At 46.1% G+C, this 25,609-nt stretch overlaps 1 protein-coding gene across 1 annotated transcript in view; it reads left to right on the forward strand.

Moving 5' to 3' along the window:
- The first annotated feature begins 392 nt into the window (after nucleotides 1-392).
- map3k13 (mitogen-activated protein kinase kinase kinase 13) overlaps nucleotides 393-25,609 on the forward strand; it is a 30,996-nt gene continuing 5,779 nt past the window's right edge. Inside the window, exons 1-11 of the mRNA XM_071918359.2 lie at nucleotides 393-452; nucleotides 9,709-9,787; nucleotides 19,606-20,316; nucleotides 21,203-21,386; nucleotides 21,847-22,038; nucleotides 23,157-23,315; nucleotides 23,567-23,725; nucleotides 23,909-24,017; nucleotides 24,292-24,401; nucleotides 24,584-24,700; nucleotides 25,450-25,593. Of these exons, the coding sequence (XP_071774460.1) occupies nucleotides 19,674-20,316; nucleotides 21,203-21,386; nucleotides 21,847-22,038; nucleotides 23,157-23,315; nucleotides 23,567-23,725; nucleotides 23,909-24,017; nucleotides 24,292-24,401; nucleotides 24,584-24,700; nucleotides 25,450-25,593 (1,817 nt within the window). The 5' untranslated portion in view covers nucleotides 393-452; nucleotides 9,709-9,787; nucleotides 19,606-19,673. The remainder of the gene's footprint in view (nucleotides 453-9,708; nucleotides 9,788-19,605; nucleotides 20,317-21,202; nucleotides 21,387-21,846; nucleotides 22,039-23,156; nucleotides 23,316-23,566; nucleotides 23,726-23,908; nucleotides 24,018-24,291; nucleotides 24,402-24,583; nucleotides 24,701-25,449; nucleotides 25,594-25,609) is intronic.

Here is a 25,609-nt window from a genome sequence, read left to right on the forward strand (position 1 = left end):
AAATAGTAATATCATCATCAATCATTCCTCTACTTTGTCCCCAGAAATGTGTTGATTGGTTGATATAAGCAGGTTTGTTGTTTGTTTTTTAGTTAAAACTAGTTTTTAGTTTTGGTGGCAAATTACCCTATGCAGGAATCTTGCCATAACTCATGGTTTACTTTTGCCTTATCTGAGTGAGGCAAAATTACATGACGAGAGCGCGCACATGGTGGTTAACGCCCACTTTTGCAGACCAGAAATTGGGCCGTTATTTTTAGCTATTGAGGATTCAACTTTTCAATAGACGACCTTCGACGACGTGCATGCAGGGGTTACAGGTGTATGGGCCACGTAGAGAGTCCGGAAGTGACGCTGACGCTCACAAGACTTGGATTAAACCATTGGATTAGACAGTAAATAGACGGACCGAGCGAGAGCAGTCGGACATCTCCCGCAGAGCGAGCTGAACGGTATTGTCCTTTATTATTTTTTTACCATTTCTGAAAGATGCAGCGGGATAGTGAGATGAAAAACTTCACATGTACATAGTTTTGAGAGCAGCGATTTGGTTTGACTGTGGGATGAAGCCAAATTTGCTGAGGCGGCTGTCATTGGAGCTGCGGTCTAGTAATGGGTATTAACCTTAGGCGATGCAATTTTAGGACACTGTTATTACTGTTTATGACTAAATTCTCAATCTGAAAACAACGCCTATTTCAAGGCAGTGTTAACGGAGCAAGGCTACACCAAGTAGTTTTAATCAAGAAAGAGAGAAAGAGACAGTGTGTAATAGGTTGCTCAAATTGCAGATACCGGGTCTTGCGCATAGAAGAGTTTTGAATAGGTTCGAGTTATTTTTCCACATCATTATATAACCAACTGGACAATGCTGTAGCATACATACTGCATTTTTTTTTTTTAGATCTACAAAAGTCGCTGTCCTTGCCTGTTATACGTAGGAGTTGGAGGAAATGATAGGCTACTCCTTGCTGTTGCAAGAGTCGAGGCTAAATTGGTGGGTTGTGAAGAAAATGTTTGTTTTTGAGCTGTCAGATGTTATTCAAGAATATACTTTTGTTTATTTAAGTGTTTTGACTACGTGCCTATAATAAAGGGAGTGGAATAGCCTCTAGGTTACCTCTGATTTATTCTGTGGTGCATTGTCAACCTGCCACTTGCTGTTGTGCTGAACTTGTAGTCTGTTTTGTTTTATTTGATTCCACTCAGTGCATATTTTTGCATTGTTTCATATATTATCGAGGACATTATGTGGTCTAAGAAGTAGATCAGGTTCAGAGATGATGAGCACTGGTCTGCACTGGCCTGTCAGTGGCAGGACTGGTATCATAGCCACTGTAGCAGCCATCATGGTACATCTGACACAAATCAGAGACGATCATTCATCTAGAATGACCGCCTTTCACGAAGACTTGGTGTCACAACAGTGCGTTCTCCCCTGTCCCACGGCTTGACAGTCGGCCGTGGAAAGCGTTGCGTGTGTGACGCGTGGATGCTGTGTGCTGTCATGAGAGCGGCGTTGTATTCCACTCCATTGTGCTGAGTAGGACATTTTTCCAGTAAGTGTCCACGTGTGTCACTAATGGCCCGCTGCTCCTGTAACTGCTGCTTGTCTGCTATCAGCTGAGTGCCGCAAGGTGCAGTTACAGGTCACACACACACACAGCACCAATCAGCCAAATGTAGGCCCCCACAGACAGTGTGTGGAAGGCTGCACCTCTCAGGTACTCTGTGTGTTCTTAACTATGGCACAAAGATACCCAACACCAGCTCTACAGCACATGTGAGCAACTAGACCTGTGGGGGGTGGTTTGGCCTTTTTAAGGCTAATAGCCCAGAAACAAGAGGAGAAAACATTATGGTTGTCCAATACAAATTTGAAAGAAAGCTATCGTCATGGTTCATATATTTCTGTGTCAGAACAACTTGTATTATACAGCCAGGAGGCTTGTATATTGATGCTGAATCTGACCTCCGCCACTAACGATGAATCAGCAGATAATGTTCATCTCACCCACATTAGTTAAGAGATGTGCGGAGCATTTACGAAGCTGCTGACTCTTCATTGGCGCAGAAATTATTCCTCAGAGCAAAAGCAATTTCATTTAATTTCCTAAATGACGAAGAGAGAAGAAGCGCTGGAATTTGCTCCCATATTGCTTTGGCAGATAATATGTTATGATTATTGCTGTTTGGTTCAACGCTTTCAGCCCCTTTGTCCTGAAGAAACGGGTCACCCCAAGTGATGCTGTTGCATGGCAACATGTGTGTCCAGTTGTCAAGGGAACCTGCACATCTGAGCTATCATCATCGAGTCCAGAGTGGAGCAGAGCGTCAGTAGAGACATTAAAGGAGGGGGGAGGGGGGGGTCTGATGCTGGCGTAGAGACAGGACGCTGTATTTATGTAATTGACATGTGTAGCAGCAGCAGCAGTGTAGCCATGCAGCTGGCCGGAGCTCTAATCCCAGCCCAGGAGACTATAGGCCTGTTTGTTTTGGGTCTCGTTTTTATAGCGGTCGGCCCAGGGAAAGGGATGTCATGTCTTATCAAGCTTTAATATGTATGAATGAGCTCGTTCATAAGATCAAACAAAGATGGAGATGTCAGTGTCTGGTTTACATGTTAAATTGGTTCTGAATTGAAAATAAAATGATCATCTAATTCCGGAAAGTTATATTTTTGTGCTTTCTCCAGTGTACACATACTGTATTCGTCGCACAGTTTGGGGATTTTAGCACTGCAGAAATAATCTAACAGTTTTTTCTTGGCTGTGAGGACTCAATTCATTAATACGTTTATACATACAAACAAAATACCACTTATTTTTCTTATAAATCTGCCTTGACATTGTCCAGAATATTTCTTTGAGAGCCAAATTTCAGCATGTGTGTGTTAGCATTAAACATAAACACTTGCGTTCAGTACAAGGTCCGGGCGCCATCCTACACATAGGCTATTTTTAAATGAACAGTGACAGGAGAGACAGGAAATTGGAAGAGAGATAGTACATGGGAGAATAGCTCATGTGCTTCAAACCAGCGCAGCGTGTTGTAGGCTCAACACTGCAAATCAGACAACCATGGATGGATATCACGATGAAAGGCTCTTTGAACCTCCACAAAATCAAATGTTTGGGCTAAAGTTCAGGCTCAGTGAAAAATCAAAGCTATTTTTGTTTCCGTTTTAAATGTGCTTGGTTTAGACTTTACATTAATGAATGCTTAACAGCTTCTATGTACTGTATGGTCACATCACACTGTGTGCAAAGCAGCCCCTGAAGGGCAGTTGAGCGGAAAAAGCCAAATAACAAACCTTGGGCTGAAGGAGGGATGTGAATGAATGCCTGCCCCCCTGCCTCCCTCCCTCTCTCTCTCTCTCTCTCTCTCTCTCTCTCTCTCCCTGCCCCCCAGGCCCTCTCCTCCTTTCCTTCCTGCTGAATGACATTTCTGTAATGACACTGTCTGAGCTCCACAGGGCCTGCTGCCTCTACCCCATCCTCTGCTCACTGCGCTCCACATGCGGGGCCAGCTTGTCACACTGGGAGCTCGCCCCGCACGCCTCACATCTATATCAGACCCCTAAATGCCAGTAGTGACGACTCGGCTTGATTAAGAAAACGAGCGTCTTCCGTCTTCTGGGCCTTTTTTGCTCTCTTGGCCGTTCTGGAGATAGACTTGTCGTTCGCCAGGGGTTTACTGGACATAGGACTCTCTGCTGGTCAGCCTGTTTAAGAATTGGGATTCTGTGGAGAAGTGGGTTAAGCCCCGCGCCTCTTTATTCTTGGGCAGGGGTATTACAGTTGTGACTGTGAGGGGTTAGCTTAACTCTGCATTGTTGAATCCTGAGTGCGCTTGGGCTTTGCTGCTAATATTATGCAGGCTTTGCTGCCTGGAGCAACATTGGCCGAATGTGGCGGGTTGCTACGTGTCTGCTGGTTATTATGAGTGCACAGTCATATTTAAAATGATTATAACTTGGATCTGCACTATTAAAGTGCAAAATGTGACCAAACGCCACGAACACTGGTTCTCTTAACCCATTTTACATCAGAAAAAGTTCGATAAAAATGTACAAAATGCACTTGGATGTTTATTTTCTATGACAACCGTGTACAATGTTTTAGTGTGTGTGTGTGTTTGCGTGCATGCGTGTGTGTGCATGCAAGTGCGCATGGCTTTAAATGTACTGCTCTGTTGTGATTCCTCTGCGAGCCGAGCTTCTATAATTACCACAGCCTGCAGCGCCTCATGGGGAGCATATTAACACACACGAGTGGAGGAGCAAGAACCAGAGCACACACACAAGTCATACAGGCTCTGTGTGTGTGTGTGTGTGTGTGTATGCTTGTGTGTGTTTGTGGTATCTTTGAGCATTCATGTGTGCATATGTAGAGTATATGTACAGTAGGGTTGCACAATTAATCATAGATAATTGTATGTCCCGATTCTATGTTTCCATGATTAATAATCGTGTAATTCGGCGATAGTGAAGGGTTTGTTATATTTTCAGTTAACTGAAAGTCATGGTGTGTTGTATCAAGTGCTTCCTGATCAATCACAGCCTTTTAATGTGCAATGTGCATCATGTGACCAAAACAAAATTTACAGTAAGATGGAGAAGCAGGAAGCTCCGGTGGGAAGGAAAGAAAGAAAGACACCTTCCATAGACCAAAAACATAGTGACAAGTGAAGTGTAAAACAATGGGTTAGCCCAACATTAGAGAGGAAAATCCTTCTCACAAGTCTGAACAGTGGTCTGTCATTTGGAGCTACTTTGTTTTTAAACCAGATGAAGACAGACAAGATCCTGTGCAAAGTTTGCTTTAGGGCTGTAGCTGCTCCCCAAAGTAAAAAGAAGTCATTATTTATTATTTCAATTTGTAAGTATGGACCACAGTAAGAGTGAAAACAAGACTTTCTAGCTGCTGCTACTTTGAGAAATACTTCACTGAAAAAAGTGAAAAATTGAAAGTATATGTTAAGGTGTAAAAGTGCAATAAAATCTTTTTGTTTTCTGAAACCAAGACAAATAATCACAATTAATAGTAGGGAGTATCATTTTTGCGATAATCATGCAGCCCTTACAGTATATACCATATGTATGTGCTTGTGTGTTTCTGTATGCCTGTGTCCTTACAGTGCATCGCCTCTGCCCTCTCTGATCTCTTCTTCTCTTATTTCCGCTGTGACCTCGCACATCCCTCTAACCTCTCACCCTTATCCAGCACAGCGAGCAGCAGCAGCCCCAAATCCCCCTCCACCACGCACACACTTGTAATCTCAGCCAGACCACCAGCGTCTGCCACCCATCCCCTCTCTCTCCACATTAAAATTCCCACTTTACATCCCCCCCCCTTTTTCTTCTTCCCCCCCCATCCCCCACAATCTCTCCTCCAATCTGGGATGTGAAAGGAGTTGGTGAACTGTATTCAGGCACAACGTCCCAGTGTGTTGTTCCCCTCCTCCCACTTGTGTAATTCTCTTTAGTAAAATAATCAGACGAAAAAGAGGCTGGAGAGCCTTCATAGCGCTCCTTGTTATCTAAGACTGGCTGCTGTGCTCTGTATTATAGCTCCGCACGCAATGCCATAAATCATGCTGGGGATTACCAGGTGCATACGGTCGGGAGGGAGGACAGGACAGCGCAGCAGCCCGGCTTTCTATCCGCCGTTCTTCATCTGTTTCCTCCTACAGCCTACTCTGAATGCATGACAGGAGGGAACCAGGATAGAGGGGTTGTTGTGGAGTGGACAGATTCCTCTGGGAGTGGTGAACAGTCATTGTTATGTAATTTCCTCGCAGCGCGGCTCGGCCAGGCTGTGGGCCGTTGGTGGGCCCTGCACTGTAATCTCACAAGCATTATCTGTCTCTCAGAATCAGAGGCTGTGTGTGTACAGGACTCACTCATCCATGCTCGCCTTTCCTTGCTTTGTAAAAACCAGCCAATCAGCCCGGCTCGCCTGTTTGTATCCATCCAATTTAGCCAAACAGGTTTGTCCTTGTCTATCAAGTCAACATTCCCAGGACCAGACTTTTCTCATAAATGTTTCCCTGACTTGCCTGACAAACTGCCCCCAATCACTGCTTTCTCTAGTTGTGTTACATGTGGTGAAAGTGTTGTTGTTGTGGCTAATACGCTATTGTTACTCTACCTAACCAAAAGGATTTTTGTGTTAAAAATGAAAAAAAGTAAAAGAGAGTGTGCAAGGGATACTAACCAAACCAAATCAAAATGAACTATATTGCATTATCCTCATTGAACAGTCACTGCTATAAATGTGAACAGAGATTACCTGCTCAGGCTCACTATGGGCGCAGACATGCCCTATTGCATCAAAGTGATAGATGGAGAAATGTATCTCAACTTGATTTGATTTTCGAACGGAGTGAAAGCTTTCTCCTAGAAGCATCTGGTCAGTCATTATGCGGAGCAAGACAGACTCTTGCTGAGCCAACAATAGACCTTGAGCCAATCCTGGCGACTGCAAAAGGCTTTCCTCCCATTGACAGCTTGATTGCTTTTGCACACTGTTTCCAAGTTTAACACGTAGATAAAAGACTAAGACAGTCACTGAACTACTGACCTCCAGAAGAATCAGCGAGTCACTGAATCCTGGAATCATGAAGGGCGAATGTGTCTGCCCTGCAGTATCATGTGTACTGCTGTCTTCTCATCATGTAACAGCCGCATACTGTACATCTCATCACAGGACTCAGCAGGCATGCTCAGCGTTGAGGCCTGCTTGGAAGTCTGTTGTTTTGCGTGTAGTTATATGTGTGTGTGTGTGGCCAGCGTGTCTGTATGTGACCGCTGCCTGCGATGGCAGATTGGAAAGGTAAACCACTCTTAAGCCGGTGTGGGCGATGGTGCTTTTTCTCTTATTAATGTGGGGGACACAGGAGCTGTCAGTGCTGCTGTTCCGCTGCTGGTGAAATAGTAATGAGTGTGCATAACGGAGCCAGGCCAGTGTGGTTTACAGCCCCGCTGCTCTCGGCGGAGAGGCCGGGACACGTGGAGCGCTGACTGTCGGTACAGTGTGTGTGTGTGCCAGTGATGAGGATGGGGCACAAAGCTTTGACCGCCACTGGAATACGGCTAACGGAGAGACGGAGGTCAGACTCTTTTTGTATCTTTGGTTTGGAATTGTGTAAAGAAACTGTCTGGCATTTATTTGACCATCTAAGCCATGCTAAACATTGGGTATGTAAGGAGGTGAAGTGGTAGGCTAGTTTGTTAGCTATTTCTGGTATTATAGCATTAGCCATGCTACCACACATCCCCACAGGCATTTCATTAAGGGGCTTGGAATAAGTAAATGTAATAATTGTCTTGATGCAAAAGTGCAAGGCTCTATTTCATGTGCAACTGATGCCTATGTCATTTTTAAAAAGTTTAGATCAATTAGAAGTATAGTTTAGAAGTATATTACAATTATAATGGGCATGAGGTTGACTTCTGATCCCTATTTATAGATGCTCTTGAAGAGTCTTCAAGACCTCACTTACACCTGGTATTTATATGCTTTCTTGTTGATTGCATTCTGTCGGCAGTGTGATTGGATCTCATTTTTCATTCACACTATGCACAGCAGGCAAGTAGGTGAGGATGTGGCAAAACCATCTATTACCAACAAAAACAAATATGGCAGAGACAACCAGAGGCGATGTTGCTGTACAGCCTGTACTTATTTTCCTTTGCCACGGAAGGTGTTGTCATCTACAAACTCCCTAGTAGGAGGCAACAGAACCGACAGCAGGCTGTTTTTGCCACAATTGTGTTTGCAGCTGCTGTGAATGTGACACATGATTGCGTCAAAAGCTCGGCAAATAATTTTCAAAGTGAAAGAAAATGTCTCCAATCTAATTAATCACTGTGTAAACAAAGCCAGCAGTGGGGTGGCAGCCTTTCAACACGGGGCGCCGTACTGCAATTACAGATTTAGCCTTTGAAATTAGTATGGGCAGATTACCTCCTGTTTGGGTGTGTTGTCTGGCGGTCCTGTGCAGAGAGGCCTTATTTACCACAGTGGTCTCATCTAGTTTAAATGACAACTCAGAAACTTGGAGGATTCGTCATAATTTGTCTTGTGTTTGTATTGGCAAGTTTTTCTGTTCAGGTGGTAAAAGGGGGTTTTGCATCAGGGCGTCCTGGTGGCTCGGTGGTCTGGGGGGCATGTGCCGTGTGGCCGCGGTGTTCTGGGTTTGAATCTGACCCAGGACCTTTGTCACATGTCATCCCCCTGTCTCTCTACCCGCCTTTACTGTCTCTCTCCACTTTCAACTCTTTAATAGAAAGGCAAAGAAGCAGAGCAGAGCCACAGTATTGGATGAATGGAAGCTCGCTAGCTTCCTCGGCTGAAGCAGCTCTCTTAGCCCCTGGCTACTTCACATGAATGCCTTTAACTGTGCCATCCCAGCAGCCTCTGGGTCTTGTGCAGTTCTGCTATTCAACTTCAAAAATGGAGCTTGCTGTTGTGGCTTTCGAAGCTCTTCAGTTATATAGCAGAGCGCTCGCTCGGGGAGTTGCAGTGTGGTTCTCTTAATGCGACGTGGCTTTGCTTGTTTCCACATGAGCACACAAGCTTGTGATCTCCTGACCTTTGGAATTCTGTCTATAGAGCAGAGCTAGACTCACTCACTAAGCAAACAGGTCAGGTAGTTGAACTCCCTGCTGCTATGTTCTGGGTTTCTATCTCTCTTTTAACTTCACTGGTCAATGTTCAGCGAGAACCTGTTTCAGGGGAATTCCCCAGCTGTGTTTTTGTGTGTGTCTTTACAGGCATGCATCATAAACAACAAGGTGGGGGTAGCCATTTTGGTTTACACTCACTTGTTTATGTTCTTAAGAGCCTTAAGGATGTTTGATGTTGTGTTAATTTTGATTTATGCGTTACAAAGCTGCCGTTTAGGGTTTTTAACAGATCCACCACTCACTCAGCCAGTGCACTCACCATTCCTTAATGCCAGTCCCATTAAAGCCAGCGTCCTTGGCCATCTGCACCGTGACTCATTTGAATGTCATTTCACGCCATTTATAGGCTGTTTGGAGGCCTGAGCTTTAGCCTCGCCCCGGGGCAGCAAGCCTCCTCCTCTGGCAGTGTCCCCTGCTGGGGTGTGGCTGGAGGACAGAGATTGGACAATACTGCTCCCCGACCCCCCAACCCCCTCTCTCCATGCATCATTACATTCCTACCCTCCACCACCACCCCTCTCCACCACCGCTCCACTCCTTCAGCGCCCCGCACCCCCCAGAGGTTTGGGCCTGTAATGAGAGGATGGGATGTAGCATCTGTTCCCTGAGCCTCTCCCTTCAGCCTCAGGCCCTCCCTCTCAATCAGTCTCTTTTGATACCCCCTCTGGTTGCAGTCGGTCTCAATCTCTGATTTTGCCATTACCCCCCAGACACACACACACACACACACACACACACACACACACACACACACACACACACACCACCACTACCTCCCCTTCCTCTGAGTCACTCCCTCTTCTCACCCCCTTTCCTCTCCAGTCCCTTCATCATCCGGTGAATCGACCGTTCTGTCAATATCTAACGTTGCCCTCGACATGTTGCAGATGGTAATGTTTTTCTGCCAGGGCTCTGATTGTGAATTATTGTCTGAATGTATCATATTTATTCATGTTAGCGCTCTGTTTTACATTTCACTCATCTATGTGAACCCCATTTCTTTTTTTTGTATGCAGGTGAAGAGCGAGGGAGACTCGATCCTGGATCCAGAACACACTAAGCAGACCTATGAGATGCTCAGTAACCACCTGACAGGTCAGTACACACACACACACACACACACACACACACACACAAATGACAAAAACACACAAAAGCATGCTAACAAATACATAATCACACACGCATAATCCATGTGCTGACAAGTGGAGTGGCTAAATAAAGTGGTGTTCTTTCAGCCCATTATGGGGGAGCGCAAGAGACGGGCATTAGATGACCTTTAGGTGGAAATAAAGAGAAAAAGCACTGCCTCTCTTCAATACTGGCTCTGACCTTTTTATTTTTTCTCTGACTTTCTTAGCCCTTTTTCTAAAACTGCAACTCAAACCCTTCTTGTGTCTCCTGACCATAGACTAATATTCTGTGTTGCTAGAGAGCTCTCAGTATATGAGAAACTTGAAATTGTCCAACTTGGGCTACTTCATTTAATTGTCAGTAGTACATAGAGGAATGTATAAACGCAGTAATAGTGAAACAGGGAGAAAATAAATATAGGCTCCAATTTGTTTTGTTCATGCTCTGAAGGAACATTAAAGATATGGAATAGAAAGTCTTCCAGTGGGCAGTAGAATACTTCTAGAAGCTAACTTGAGAAAAGCACTGCTGTGCACAGGGCGTTTACAAGCAATGGTGAAAATGTAGGTCAATCAAAATGATTTGATGACTGCAATCACATGTCCAGAGTTTACTTCTCTACAGTAGCAGGCCTGGTCCCTCTTGTGTGTGGGAGAGGAGGTGGATGTGGCCTTAGTTAACTAAAGATTTTAAAGGAATACACACATCTTTTAGCTCTTGTGTCACCATGAGAAGGTCAGTATGAGTTTCACCTCTGTTCAGCATTTAGTGTGTTATGGTGTATTTGAAACTGTGCCAAACAAGCTGGCATACACACAGCGGTGTGCTAAAGCGTTAGCATGCACCAAAACAAACTGAATAGATATTGACTTGAATAGAAGTGAAAGTGATATCAATGTTCTTATCACCAGACAGTAAGTGGATCACACGGCTTAATATAAAAGCCATATAATTATTTAACCTCTACTGCTAACATCAACGCACATTCATTTAATTAGCCATAACTGCTACTGACACACAAACAATTCAGTTGAAAAAGGACGGTTGTTTTACTGCAACATGAACAGTAACAGAGGATTCATTTTGTGCTACCAGACTTGAAGGAAAAAAAATACAGTCATTAGTTGTTTGGTACATTTTCAAAAGAAAGCACGGGGTTGTTGTTTTATTCAAGTATACATGCACATATGCAGTGTGTTGGCACATAGGAATAGTTTAATATAGCAGCGTTAAGGAGGATACAGTGCGCATTCATATGTGGGATGTTGATACAGACGGGATGGAGAGTCCTGATTACTGATTCAGTACAATGGGATTTTCTCTTGTGCAGAAACGGTCTGCCCTACTTACAGAGAGCTAGACGCCACCGCAGCCCAACCTGCTGTTCCCAGCTGGTGCTGCTTTGAAACACCCCCCCCCCTCCCCCCTCCCCTCTCCCCGCCACCACCTCCTCCTCCACCTCCTCCCCCGCCATCTCCTTCGCTCCTCCTCTCCGGGTGTCTCTGTGTACAAGGCCCCCCCCCCCCCAACCCCCCCACCCCTTCTCTATGATTCGCGTCCTCTCTGCGTCAGGCAGCTCCATTCATGAAAAGCGTGACGTGAGCAGCTCTTCAGCGACCGGTGACGCTGCCACCCACTCACAGCCCGGGCGCTGCAGGACCCAGTTAGAGGAATGTCTGTCGTTCTCCTCTCTCTCTGTCCCTGTGTTTCTCCGTCCTGAGCGTCAGTCCAGTCTTTCTCCCCTGGTTGGGTTGTGGGCTTTTTTTCCCGTCCCGGGCTCAGAGCTGAGAAAGGACCATGCATCTGAGCTCTGTCTGCTGTGAGTAATGTGCTGTTGCAGTGCCGTTGCCTTAGATCGGAGTGGAAGTGGTGTGGAGGTGGTACGTCTGCTTGTATGTGTTTATGTGTGCATGTGAGTGCGTGTTTGTGTTTTGTCTCTCTGTATGTTTGACAGTTCGTCCTTCTGTCTACATGTATGTGTATGTCTGCGTGCATGCATACTTCTATGTTTGTGTGTGTGTGTGTGTGTGTAAGTGTGTGAATCAGTTGTCAGTGTTTGTTCAGTAGCAGTGCTGCGGGAGCGTGCCGAGCGGTCGTGCGTGCGGCCGTGCGTTGGTGCGTGGAGGAGCTATTTTGGGCTCAGGCAGCAGTGATGCTGCTGCTGGTTTTTGATGCAGTAGTTCTCTGTGCCCTCTGATGAAGGACAGGTTGAGGTATAGGTAAAGGTATAGACCAGCAGAGCATCCCCCCGCCCCCCCTCCCCCCCCCCCCCCCCCCGACCTACCAGCCAAATGACACAAAACACAACCTCCGAGGCATGAGGCATGATAATAATGCTGTTGGTCAAAGAGGACAGACTTCTCTGGGACACACGTGTGTTACACACAGCCATGGGCTGAAATCTGTTGCCGTGACGGATGCTAGCCTACAGTACAGTATGTGTACATACACAAATCACATCCTCTTTCTTTTATCCAGTCTCTCATTATGTCTTTTATAATGAGTTAACTCTGCCTCTCTCTCTCTCTCTGCTCCCCTGTCTTTCTCCCTCTCTCGCTGCCTCACTGTCTTTTTCTTTTCTCTCCTGCTTTGTATCTTTATCCATCTCTTTATTTACTCAGTTTGGCAGCAGGAAAGCTCTGTGTGTTTCTGTGTGTGTGAGTGTGTGTGTGTGTGTGTGTCCACCTCTGTCCTCTGCTACTAAGCGTGTTTATGTAACGGCGCAGGATGAGTAGCCGGCAGCCGGGCTTTAGAGAGGAGGAGGGGTGGAGGAGAGCAGAGCTACATCCATCCATTCTCCACACAGCAGTGAAATAATGGCTCCTTATTCATATCCATGAGGTGTTTGCTGTTTGGATTTATTCTGGAGTGTGTGACCTAAGCTGCTTGGGGTGGAAGACGTAATATTTGCTCAGAATCTAAATGGAGATGAGATGCATGTTGCGGTTTTTTTTTAAGGGCGAACAGGGATAGTATGAACCCAGGAGCTAATAGATGCACTAATGTGTATTGATTTCCTGGCTTTCTGCTATGGCAGAGTCTTTCTTCAGGCAGGAGAAAGAACATGCAGCACAACACACCCACTTCCTCTCTTTAAACTCACATGCCCCATTTTTTCCTCGCTTTGTCGTCTTGTGCATTTTCATATTGCAGCCATTAAAATGGTGTCAGTCACGGCCAGCCTCCTGCAATATGCGTGTTTGTCTGTTGTGTCACTTTTGTGTGTCTGTCGCTCTCCTCGTCCCTCATTGTTGGCGGGCCAGGCAGGCCGTCCCTATTAAAGGAGCACAAGGGGGATTGTTGTGGCAGCAGCTGCTCTGGTGTGCTGTGCTGATTGTGTGTGTGTGTGTGTGTGTGTGTGTGTGTGTGTGTGTGTGTGTGCTGTCTCCTGGCCGTGCAGGGCAGACAGGCCCAGTTCACATGGAGCCGGCTCCTCTTGTGTCCTTTGTTGTCGCTCTGGGAGTCTTTCCCATTAGAGCTCGGTCGGTACAGTATCAGCCCGCAAGCAGCCACAGCAGCAGAATAGCACTGGCTAGCATTCTTCTTCTCCTCTCTTTCTCTTTTCTCTCTCTCTCTCTGTCTGCCTCTTTTGTTTCTCTGACCTCACTCTCTCTGTTCCCAACTACAGAATCCCCTCTATCTCTCTCTCATTCACAGCCTTTCCATGCCTTTCCTTTTCTCTCTCCTCCCAATCTACTTTTCTTCCTCTGTTTCGTTCTTCGCTTTCTTCTGTCTCTCCTTCCACTGTCTCCTTGGCCCCGCTCTCCCTCTCTGTCCGTTTGAATTCATCATCTATCCGGGCGGATGTGGTTAGCATTCATAAATAGAGCTCTGTAATGCTTTATCGTTAAGCACTACCGTGAGCAAAGAGTTGGCCTGACTGAAAAGACTGCTATTGAAGGCTCTTGGGCTTCTGAGGGCAGAGAGTTCGTGACAGTTGCCGATTTCATAAGTGTTTCAGGAGGCTGATATCTCCTGCCTGCCCTGCTGGCTGCAGCCTCACTGAGTGGCTGGGAGGGAGAGTGTGTGACGTGTCGATGGCGCACACACTTTTCTTTCCGTTATTTATTTTCTCCAATTCTGGCTGGTACCGGCTGAGGCTATTTGAGGCACAAGTTATGTGTGTTATGTGTGTGTGTGTGTGTGTGTGTGTGTGTCTGTGTGTTTGGAGTGCCAGTGATTCACAGTTCTGACACAATCACCAGCCATGTTCACTCAGTGTGTGAATTTGAATATATTCTCATAACTGGACAGCCAGCTGGGATCCGCTTGCGTGCATCTGTATTTTGTGTTTTTTTTTATTTGTTTTGCGCTTTTATGACTAGGCAAGTCGAATTTGCAGAAAAACCAACAAACCACACTATCAAACATTGCCGATTTGTACTTGAGCGCCGAAGCCGAGACCTCTAACTTGTAGCTGTTTGGTTTTTACTCTCTCTGTAATCCGTCTGTGTGTCAGCTCTCTGGCAGTCGACATGCTGTCCCGTTCATTCACCTGACTGCCCCCCTCTCCCCACCCTGCATGAGAAACCCAGCTCTCACAACAAACCAGGCAGATTCCAGATGATTCCGCCTGACACTTTCCCTATGGCCTCGGCAGCGGCGGGCCGGGTTTGACCTTGTTCTCATTTGCCCAGCAGCACCAGCAGTCTAAACCCCAAGCAGGCGGGTAGAAAGGCAGGCAGGCGGGATTACTGCTCTGTGGCCTGCTCTCCCCTCCAGCCACCACCAGGTATTTTAGTCAAGCCAGGTGAGTCACCAGAGGGAATCAGAATATGAAGAGAGAGGGATTATAGCAAAACGTCAGCCATGTGACGACAGATGCCTGAACACTTTGCCAGAATTTGTTTATTTTTTCCTTCTACCTCTGTGCCCGGGCCAGACAGATTATTACTTTCACCCACCTACAGCAGCTAGTCCAATCCCCTCTGGCAGGACTTATGACCAGGGGGGAGAGAGAGAGAGAGAGAGAGAGAGAGGGAAAGCTGATTTAGACATCGGCCCACTTCCCGACAATCAAATCAGGACTCGGTGGCTCTCGCGCCAGAGTCGTATTTCAGATGTCTCCATATTCGATGTTCCATATTGTAATTGCGTTAGAATTTCGCCAGTAAAGCTGAAACAGTCGCGTGCTCCATCAACTAGAGAGGAGTCCGTGCTTGTTATGTGTGATATGTTTCCAGATGAATGTTTCACAAGGTTGTTTACCTGCCTGCTGATCGCCGGCCCTGAAAAAGTCCATAGTCTGCGCTGACTTGGGAAAGAAACACAGATACCAGAGTGCAACTGCTCCACTGTGACCCAGAATAACAGAGATGGCCAGGTGTATAGTTCAGATCAGAGTGACTTTGATCACAGTGAGCTACTGATGATAAGAGACACTTACGTCCTTTCAGTCCATTTTGTTTTAATACTCTTAACCTTTCCTTTATTGCTTCCTTGAGGTGATCAATGGTGATGAGCTCTGTTCTGCACAGCTCTCACCTGCCATTTCGACAGCCGTTTTTTCACTCCATTTGTTTCGAGGGATGGAGGGAGGGATGAACGGGGTGCGGAGCTGGTATTTATCAAGCCTCCCGGCAACGAGCCCTTGAGGATATCCTAGTGATTGAGTGGACTAGTCTGTTTGACCTGGACTGTATCTGTGTATGGGCTTGACTCTGGCTCTCTGTGTGCTGCACTCGTACTTCTCTGTATGCCTTAGCTGTCGTTTCTTCCTTGTGACCTATATGAAAGTATGATTTTTAAAATGTGATGGACAGTTGATGTGTACTGGTAGCTCATGAGGCTGAGATTCAAGTCTTCTTTTAAAGGCAAAATACTGGTTAGGATGGGCTACCCACTCTTCTATCAATAAAAAAGAGTGATAACCACATTGTTGTTATTTAAAATAAGCCAGCCTGCTTCTCATTCTGCCCTCCTGGTCTGACAGGCTCAGTAGAAACAACACACACCCCGGGTTTTTGGCCTCTCCAAACCTGAGGGACGGACGAAGCTGAGTGTGACTGGTAGCAGAAGGTCAGGATGGATGCTGTGTTGACATGGTAACGTGTGAATGATGAGCTGGGATGGGCTCTAAATTGGTTCTTTGTTGGTGGCGCAGCTGTTAACTAAAGAGAGGTTCCCCTATGGGGCCCAGCAGGGCTTCCCTTAATGAGGACCAGAGTGATGGCGACACAGATGATGCTGCTGCAACTGTGTGTTATTGTGTGTGTCAGTGATTGAGTAGGAGCATGAATGCAGTGTGCAAGTGTGTGTGTATTAATTCACGTTTCAGTTGCCACATTGATATGTTAAGGAAGGCCCAGCTGCTGTTTGAAGGTGCTTTGAAACAGAATCTGAGAGATCGTATTGGCGTTTGCTGAGTGGTACAGAACAAAACTGCCTTCCCCAGTGGATTGCTGGGAGTAGTGGGATTATTGGATCCTGCCAGACACGCCCCGGGCCTCAGTGTGCCTGTGTGTGTGTGTGTGTGTGTGTGTGTGCGTGCGTGTGTGTGTGTACTCTTGCACGTGTGTCCTCTGAACCTGATCCCCCTGCCACGCCAGCTGCTGTACACACACACACGCACACACACACACACACACACACACACACACTGACAGAGTGGTACAGTAACAATACCAATAACATCTTTCTCTGCCAATGCTTCACACGTATGAATGTATGTATATATACAGTATGTATGCCATAATGCATTATAGTATTGTCAGTTCACATTGTGGTAGCCTTTACAGAGGGACAGAATGAAAGGAAGTGTGTAGCGGATATTTGGAGGGGGAGGGCTGAATAGGGTCTGTGTTTGTACAAGCCTGTCTCTGGAGCCCTGTAGAAGGATTAAAGGATCAGCCCCTGATAATTCTCTCTCTTTCTCTCTTTCTCTCTTTCTCTCTCCCCCTCTCCCTCTCTCCTAGTTGATTTTAGCCATTCTGCGTCCGAACCGTCTCTTTCTCTGAGCTGATATCTATGCTGGTCAAACGTGTTAAAGACATTTTTTTCGCATCAGAGGGATGGTCCCCTCTGCCCTGGCCCAGTCAGTCACGGTCACTTCGGAAAATCCTGTAAATAAATGACTGTGTAAATGACACCCTGGGCCTTTGTTGATTGGGCGCAGACATTATTCATGGGATTCTATGGCTGTAGAGATCTTCCATTAGTGATTAATGGGACAGAGCGAGAGGTGCGTTTCCTATTCTTGGTGTCAGATATAGAAGTTCAGACCCTGCCTATTTGCATAGGAAAGAGATGGGGGCAGAGAGAGGAGAAATGGGAGAAATTGCAATGGGATGAAAGGCATCAGAGTGAAAAACTGCTGTCTGCCACACTGCTCTGTAGTCATTATTCAGGAAAGATAATTGTGTTTTTTGAGTGGGTCTAATGGGGGTTATAGGGGTCAGTGTGCGTGTGTGCGCATATGGGCGTGCGTCTCTCATATGCGTGTGTTTCTATCCAGTCGACCACATCCACCCACCACGTCCCACGTCAGTAGCCCAGCTCTGAGGATTGTCCGTGGGGTGGAATTACAGCGCGGGCCCCTACTCGCACGGCTCGGTTGTCTCGGCTGTGGAAGGGACGGATTTATTGGATACCTGAGAGAGCATTCTCTCCTTCCCCTGCACTCTCAGCAGCCTGCTAAGAGACAGGCCTGCATTATAGATGAGTTTCTGGCAGCCACTACACTCTCACAGCGCTCCGGTTACCCCCAGTAGATACACACACATACATGCATTCGCACAAACACACACATACATGCATATAAACACACACACACAAACCATTGGGTCCCAAGTCCAGGCCGGGTGTCTAAGCATTGCAGCGTTACAGCAGTAGTGTTTTAGTCATGAGACGGTTCAGCTGAGCTTGATTGTACTTGTGTCCTGTGCCAAGTGGCCGAAATGTGCATTCATGCCAGTGTTCCACACAGAGGGTTACAAATACACGGGGCAAAGGAAACCAAGTGTGTTTGGACTGGACTCAGGACCGTCCTCTCCCCTTCAGGAACCTGCCACGTTACACACTGCTCCCTTTTGCCTCCTCCCCCATGGACTTTGCTCTCCTGTTCCCAACTGTACAGACTGTACACTTTCTCTCTCTCCCTTCCTCTCTCTCTCTCTCTCTCTCTCTCTCTCTCTCTTCCTCTCTCTCTCTCTCTCTCTCTCTCTCTTCCTCTCTCTCTCTCTCTCTCCCTCTATTTTCTACTGTACGAGCGTGCTCTCTCCTCCTATTCCCCGCAAACTTGATTGGATTTCAGAGGCCATGTCCTCGGGGGGTTTAAAGGAAAAAATCAAGTGTCATTTACACTGAAATTGATTCACTGCTTTGTGCTGCTTTTTTGCCGAGATTGGTAAACAAGCACAATCAGACTGTGGATAAATGGCCATCTGTTTGTCTGAAAACACAGTGTATGCTACAGTTGCAACCAATTAAAATGCACCAAAATGCACACTTCAGCAGGTTCCTCATCTATTTCTATGATCTTTGGCCAGCATACAACTTTCTGAAGCACAGGGATGTGCATCATAGATACAAATGGAGAAGCAATGAGTAGTGAGAAAACGCGGGAACAATTCATCCAATTAACATATTTTTAGATGGTCTAAACATTGACTTTGTATTTCCGTCTGTTATATCCATGTTGACTTAAGCCATGTTGACATTTATATATTTGGTTGTCTCCAGTGTTAACAAACTGTATAGTGGTAATAATTTATAACTTTTAATGTTATCAGGCATAATGAGAGACTGGTTGCTACACTAGTACCAAACATATCATTGTGTATCTATTCTTTAAGCTTTCAAACATCTGAAACTGTATACTAGGACTGAGGTGACCTGGTGTGCCAAGCCTGAGAAATCAGCAGTTAGTTGCATGGCCTCAGTAGAAAGTGTCCGAAGGTGGCATTTCAGATCAAACCATCATCCTGTCACAGTATCTCAGTAATCAGGGGGTTTTGGTGACAACAACATGTTGCTCTGTGACCTCTGTGTATTTAGACTCCGGAGTAATTCCCTTTTAGGAAAGCTGTGTCCCTGCCTCTGTCCCTGGTTCAACACTGACTTGCGTAACACCAGCAGGCAGATTAGGACGGTATGGATTTTCTCCTGGTGGCTCAGTGACTGTAGAATAGCCGGTATGTTGGCTGTGCGGCTGGCTGTGGGCCTGCGATGGGTGATGGCTGTGGCCGGCCCTGCTGGTTATGCAGTGAGACTGGGCTGTGTGTGCCAGATGTTTCGCTCTCAGCACTCCTAATACGCAGCCAGGCTTTTAATCCCTGCTACTGCTACTGCTACACAGAGAACATAGTAAAGCCCTGCTTGTGTGTATGTGCGATCAGTTCAGCCCAACCATTTCCCAGAATTGCACTATTTGTATCTCCACTGTCTTTCATTCACTAACTCACTCTCTTATGCCCTGATTTAAGGCATTTCCGGTATTTCTGTACCCCCCCCTTGCTGTGGAGTTTGTGCTGTATGGTTAAAAATAATCATCATTAATGTAAGCTCTTTCAATCCCAGATCTATGAGAGGAAATGAGGGGATTGCATCTCTTTGTGGAGGGAATGGGGGACCATGGCAACATTTCTAATCATGTGTTTACGTTGTATCAGAGGTGTCTACAATCAACCAAATGGATTTAGCTTAGCTTCTCATTTTAATCTGCATTTCACGTTTCATTTGTCATGTACTTTATGACTTGGGTTAACCTCTCCCCCTTTCTCTCCCTCTCTCTCCCTCCCTGTCTCTCTCTCTCTCTCTTTCTTTCTCTCCCTATTTTACAGGTGACTTACAGCATTCAGACAAACCAGTGTGTTAGGGCCGCGCTCCACTCCTCATCACTGGGCAGCCCATGCACATGCACGGCACCATGGGTAGCTCCCCCGAGGTGCTCTCGTGGACTTCCTGCCCCAGTCTGCTGGTGGGCAAGCTGAAGGAGGAGCTCAAACTCACCGTGGTCGGGGACGCCATGAAGAAATCGAATACACCCAACTCTCAACCGCAGCCTCCTCAGGCTCCTCCCTCTAACTTGCCCCCTCAGATTATCACAGACCTGGCCCCCCCGACACACCTGCCCGTTCCCCTGCAGACGCTGCAGCCCCCAGGCCAGGACGAGGACTCGGTCCTGGGGGGGGTGAGCCCCCCTAACACAGCGCTGAGCGTGGACTCAACGCGGAGCGAGGGTGGGCACTTTGACAACAGCGTGCTCCAGCTCCAGGAGCAGGACCACGAGGAGGCCGGGTCGCCGGCCTCGTGTGACCACGGGGGGTGTGGCAGCGGAGGGGAGGAGCAGATGGGAGAGGGAGACTGTCCCATGGACCACAGTGGAGGGGGCAGACAAAGCCACCCCCATCATCCTGATGACATCAAGCTGCACTTCCACAGAGCAGGGCCTGGGTCAGGCGGCTTCCTGGAGGGGCTGTTTGGCTGTCTACGGCCAGTCTGGAACATCATAGGGAAAACCTACTCGACAGAATACAAGCTACAACAGCAAGGTTAGCTCCAGCTTTTATCTTACTGCATGCCGTTAGCTTTGGAAACTCAATACACTGTGTTCAATCCTAAATTTCCTGCCCCTTTTAAAGCTACTGAGACACAAACTTTCTCCCAATGTACTCTGAAACCATAAATGAGTAGCCATCCCCAGGTTGAGCATATTCCTGTTTGAGTGGAGCTTTACAGCTGTCAGTTTGAATTGGGGTCATGGTAAAGGTGAGGCGCGCTGCAGGGCTGCCTGTAGCAGCTGGACACACAGGCTGCAGGCTACAAGTCGTGGTTAGACAGAACTGGGTTGGGTCTTGTGGTCGGTCAGCTGGCATGCTTGTGCCTTCCTATAATGTGGTGGAGTATTCAGTAGCGCATAGCTTCTCCTCCACAGTTGTTTTAAAACCACATACAGGCGGATGGAACAGCATATGACTCACTATCTGAATGTATGAGACATTTATAGCATTTTCACACAGAGACTTAGATTTATTTTTGGTCAATATGGTTAGCTGATCTGTTAAATGTCTGTTAGATGATATAAGCAACAGGACATTTATTTTTAAAGTGGTTGTACATTATGTCCTGTGCACTATGTCCTGTCCTCACTGTGTTTATTTAACCTTAATTTAACCAGGCAGGTCATGTAAGAATAAATTCTTATTTACAGGGATGGAAATTAACTTCGTAAAGAGGGAATTATGAGGGAATGAACAGATGGACAGATGAAAACAGTCAACGCTGAAGGGCAATATTGGTTATATAGAATTTAAAAAGTAACAATATGCAGCATTCAGTATCATATCAGTATTATTATTAAGTTTAATGACATGATAGTAAATTGAGTTACTTAAATCTACCTGCTTCCCTAACATCTTCCATGTTGTTTGTGTCCAGACATGTGGGAGGTTCCGTTTGAGGAGATTTCGGAGCTGCAGTGGCTGGGCAGCGGGGCGCAGGGAGCCGTGTTCCTGGGCAAGTTCCACTCCGAGGAGGTGGCCATCAAGAAGGTGCGCGAGCAGAAGGAGACGGACATTAAACACCTGCGAAAACTCAAGCACCCCAACATCATCGGCTTCAAGTAAGTCTACAACCAACATCTTACCGTTGACACATCAAGGACCACAATGGAAAAAAGTCTGTTGACTTTATTGTGTTATCCTTGTCAGGTTAAGCTGAGATGCATTTTGTCTATTGTGTCTATCTTGCTTTTTTATTGTCGAATAAACTGAACTAAACTAAAACCATTTTGCTTGCCATTAAACCAATTTACGCTGCATGCGTTGCAACACGTTATGTTGATGAATTCTGTACATACAACTGTGTGTAAAGTGATCCTGTGGCATTATACCTTAATTTAGTCTAATTGGGGATAGATTGTGTGTAGCCTAGTCATTTGGGTGAAATAGCCCTTTATGTTAGGCTAGTAGACCTCTGACCTCTCCAGACAAGTATGCATGGTTGACACCTGTTGTGTTTGTCATTGTTAGGATCCATTGCTCTATATACTCTAAGCATTCCCTGTGTTTTATCCAACCTAGGGGTGTGTGCACCCAGGCCCCGTGTTACTGCATCATCATGGAGTACTGTGCCCAGGGCCAGCTGTACGAGGTGCTGAGGGCCGGCCGTAAAGTCACGCCCCGGCTGCTGGTGGACTGGGCCTCGGGCATCGCCAGCGGCATGAACTACCTGCACCTCCACAAGATCATCCACAGAGATCTCAAGTCTCCCAAGTGAGTTGCCTCTTCTCCCAGCAGTACCAGATGAGCAAATCATTTGTAAAGACTTTGTTCATTTGAATTTGTTTCACTATTTTTTTTTTTATTATCGTTAGTGTACACTACCAGTCAAACGTTTGGACACACCTGATTGAATGTACTATGTTTTTCATGATCTTAAAGCCATTTTGATCTAAAGGCTTATGCTTTAATGCTTGAAATTTGTGTCTTAGACAAATATAAATAGTGAAGTTGATGCCTGTGTATGAATTTCTTTCCAAAGCCTTTGCCTTTCCATCAAGGCAAAGGGTGGCTACTTTAAAGAATCTAAAATATAAGATAGCTTTGATTTGTTTAACACTTTTTTGGTCACTGCATAATTCCATTTGTGTTATTTCATAGTTTTGATGTCTTTACTATAATTCTAAAATGTGGAAAATAGTAAAAATAAAGAAAAATGTGTGTGTTCAAACTTTTTACTGGTAGTGTATGTACCACTATGGAAATGCTATGTAATGCAGCAGTCAAAATCCTTTCCTTTTGATCTTCAGTCTGTTCTCCCTGTTTTTCCCTGTTGTGCAGCAGTCTGTGGGTGCTGTGATCAGGCTCTTCAAACTGTAGAGCTCAGCAAAGACAGCCTTGTGTGTGTGAGATTTCCTGGCCTACAGCAGCAACTTACAATTTAGCCTATTGACTGTGAGTTGGCCTGCCATTAGCTGGAATGCCATTTTCAGCATTAATAAAAGTGAGTCGTTGGCCTTAATATGAGACTAAGACACAGTGTCCTGTCTCATCCAGCTCCTGCCTCTCACTGTAGCCCTATTTCTCTAATCAATATCATCATGCTGCAGCAGTGCCGAACACTGTATTAGTCAGCAGAATGATAGCAGGCTGAATCTGCTGGAAAGGTCACTCTCACTCCCCCAACAGGATGATTCAGATGCAGAGACATGCTTCTGTAACAGTAGAGTCTTTTCTCTTGGTCGTACAATAAGAAATATTACACTTAAGGACTGCATTTTATAATGCTGCAAAAAAAAAGCAGCTCAAAGGACTGTTAAGTTTCCTATAATAAGATTTTTCTAAGACTAAGTCTAAGTCTGGAATCTGTTTTCTCTGTCTGTCTGTTTTAGTGTTTTGGTGACCCACAACGACACTGTGAAAATCTCCGACTTTGGAACGTCCAAAGAGCTCAGTGACAAAAGTACAAAGATGTCATTTGCGGGTACAGTGGCCTGGATGGCCCCAGAAGTGATAAGAAATGAGCCTGTGTCTGAGAAAGTAGACATCTGGTGAGTGTTAAAATCCTGCAAATTACCTTTTAAGAATTACACTGAATTACATTTGCCACCCTAGCCTTTATAAAAAAGTCATTAAGTCAATAGATCACAGTTCAGATTTGAGATGTAAACTGATGTAAATTAGAGAACTGCGAAAAGACTATGTTCTGCTTCGTTGAATTGCCCAGTTATAGATATAATTCAGGTAGGACTTATACGTTGATGTTGCCGTAGCGATGTCTAGCCTTACTTGTGTTGTGCAGGTCATTTGGAGTTGTGTTATGGGAGCTGCTGACAGGAGAGATCCCGTACAAAGATGTGGACTCCTCAGCCATCATCTGGGGTGTCGGCAGCAACAGCCTCCACCTCCCTGTCCCCTCCACCTGCCCCGATGGCTTCAAAATCCTCATGAAACAAACATGGTGAGTATAGATCAAATACTAAGCACACTGACACATTTGTGCAAGTCCTCCTTGTACGCTTTAGGGTATTGTTAACAATGCAAACACAAACACAAAAACGGCTCAAAAGTACAGCTGAAAACGACGAGTACTGTTACAGTTCTTGTTCAAATGAATCTCCCCTCCCTCATCTGTCCCTCCCAGGCAAGGCAAGCCCAGGAACAGGCCATCGTTTCGTCAGATCCTGCTCCACCTCGACATCGCGTCCGCTGACGTTCTCGGAGCCCCTCAGGAGACCTACTTCAAGTCTCAGGTCTGCACCGCCACCGCAACACACAAGCAGAGCAACTTTGCTGTGTATAGGTCACAGGGTTCTAGATAATGTTCTTTTTTAAGATAAGCTTGGTACGTGCTTAGTGTAGGTATTTGCTTAGTGTACACGAAGCCTGGCATTCGAGCACCACTTGAAGCCCTAGATCTTTGTTTACTGTAGATAACATTGTTCTCCCCTGGAGTTGAGATCATCTGAAAGTGTTTCTGACTCAGAGGGGACGGCCAGTGTTTGACTGTGTGCCTCCGCATTACAGGCAGAATGGAGGGAGGAGGTGAAGAAACATTTTGAGAAGATCAAAAGCGAAGGCACCTGCATCCACAGGCTGGACGAAGAGCTGATCCGACGCAGGAGGGATGAACTCAGGTGTGTGAGGGAAAAATAGCCGACTGGATACAGAGGGAAATTATCCATCTGTGAAATATTAAATACCGAGTTAATTAGTTGCATGCGGATTCATGGTTCATTATGTGAAGCGGTATTGATTTGAAAGTGAGGTGAGACTTCTTTGGAAGTGAGCGTTTGTTTGCACTTCCCAACCCTCGCAGACACGCGCTGGACATCCGGGAGCACTATGAGAGGAAACTGGAGAGAGCCAACAACCTCTACATGGAGCTGAGTGCCATCATGCTGCAGCTGGAGGTCCGGGAGAAGGAACTGATGAAGTACGTATATAAACCCATAGCACCCTGCCTCACTTCTACCCCACTCCTTACCCACTTCTCAGTGCATAGTGGTTGTCAGTATCCCATTGTTTCCAAATGCCACGGACTTTTCTCTGTGCCAGTTCCAGTCACCAGTACTTAAAGTGATTATGACGGCCTGGCGCGATTACCTAAAAATGTGTTCAGCTTTTGGATCAGACTGCAGCCTTTTGCAATGTGATATACTCCTGTTTGGAGTATTGCTCGATTTATCCTTCATAACAGAGCAGAGAAGAATTCAGTCGCTATTTTGGGTCACATTGTGTTTAGTAGAACAATAGGTGGTTTTCTGTGAGTCAGATGAGAGCCAGTTCTCAGACATTTCTTATACTTCAGCCTAAGCTACTTACTCTGGTATGACTCAAACGTCTCAAATGACCTTGCAGTGAGTTTCCTCTCTCGTTTTGTTGCCAATTTCTTGACCTATTTATTCACTCAGTCAAACGTCAGGATTTCCCTTCTCTCCTGAATGATTGCTGTGCATGTTGTTTTGTGTGTTTCTCATTAATGGAGCTACTTTCACTGTATTAAGAGTAAGGGAAACTGGACTGGATTCACACTAAATTCAATCTTTCAAGAGCCATTTCCATTTTGAAATCATGTTTGTCTGGGGTTTGGAGTTATGAAACGATGTGACTCTGTAAAATTGGACCATAATGTCCTTCACCATCCTAGCGCCCTACTAACCCTGCCATCACCCCCCTCTGTAGGAGAGAGCAGGCAGTGGAAAAGAAGTATCCCGGGAACTACAAGCGGCACCTGGTCAGACCCATCGTCAGGTCGAATGCTGTCGAGAAGCTCATCAAGAAGAAAGGAAGCATTTCCCACAAACCCGGGATGCCTCCCACCAAAAGGTCTGAGCCCTGCCGA

This window comes from Centroberyx gerrardi, chromosome 10 (genome assembly GCF_048128805.1).
Source record: "Centroberyx gerrardi isolate f3 chromosome 10, fCenGer3.hap1.cur.20231027, whole genome shotgun sequence".
Lineage (NCBI taxonomy): Eukaryota > Metazoa > Chordata > Actinopteri > Beryciformes > Berycidae > Centroberyx > Centroberyx gerrardi.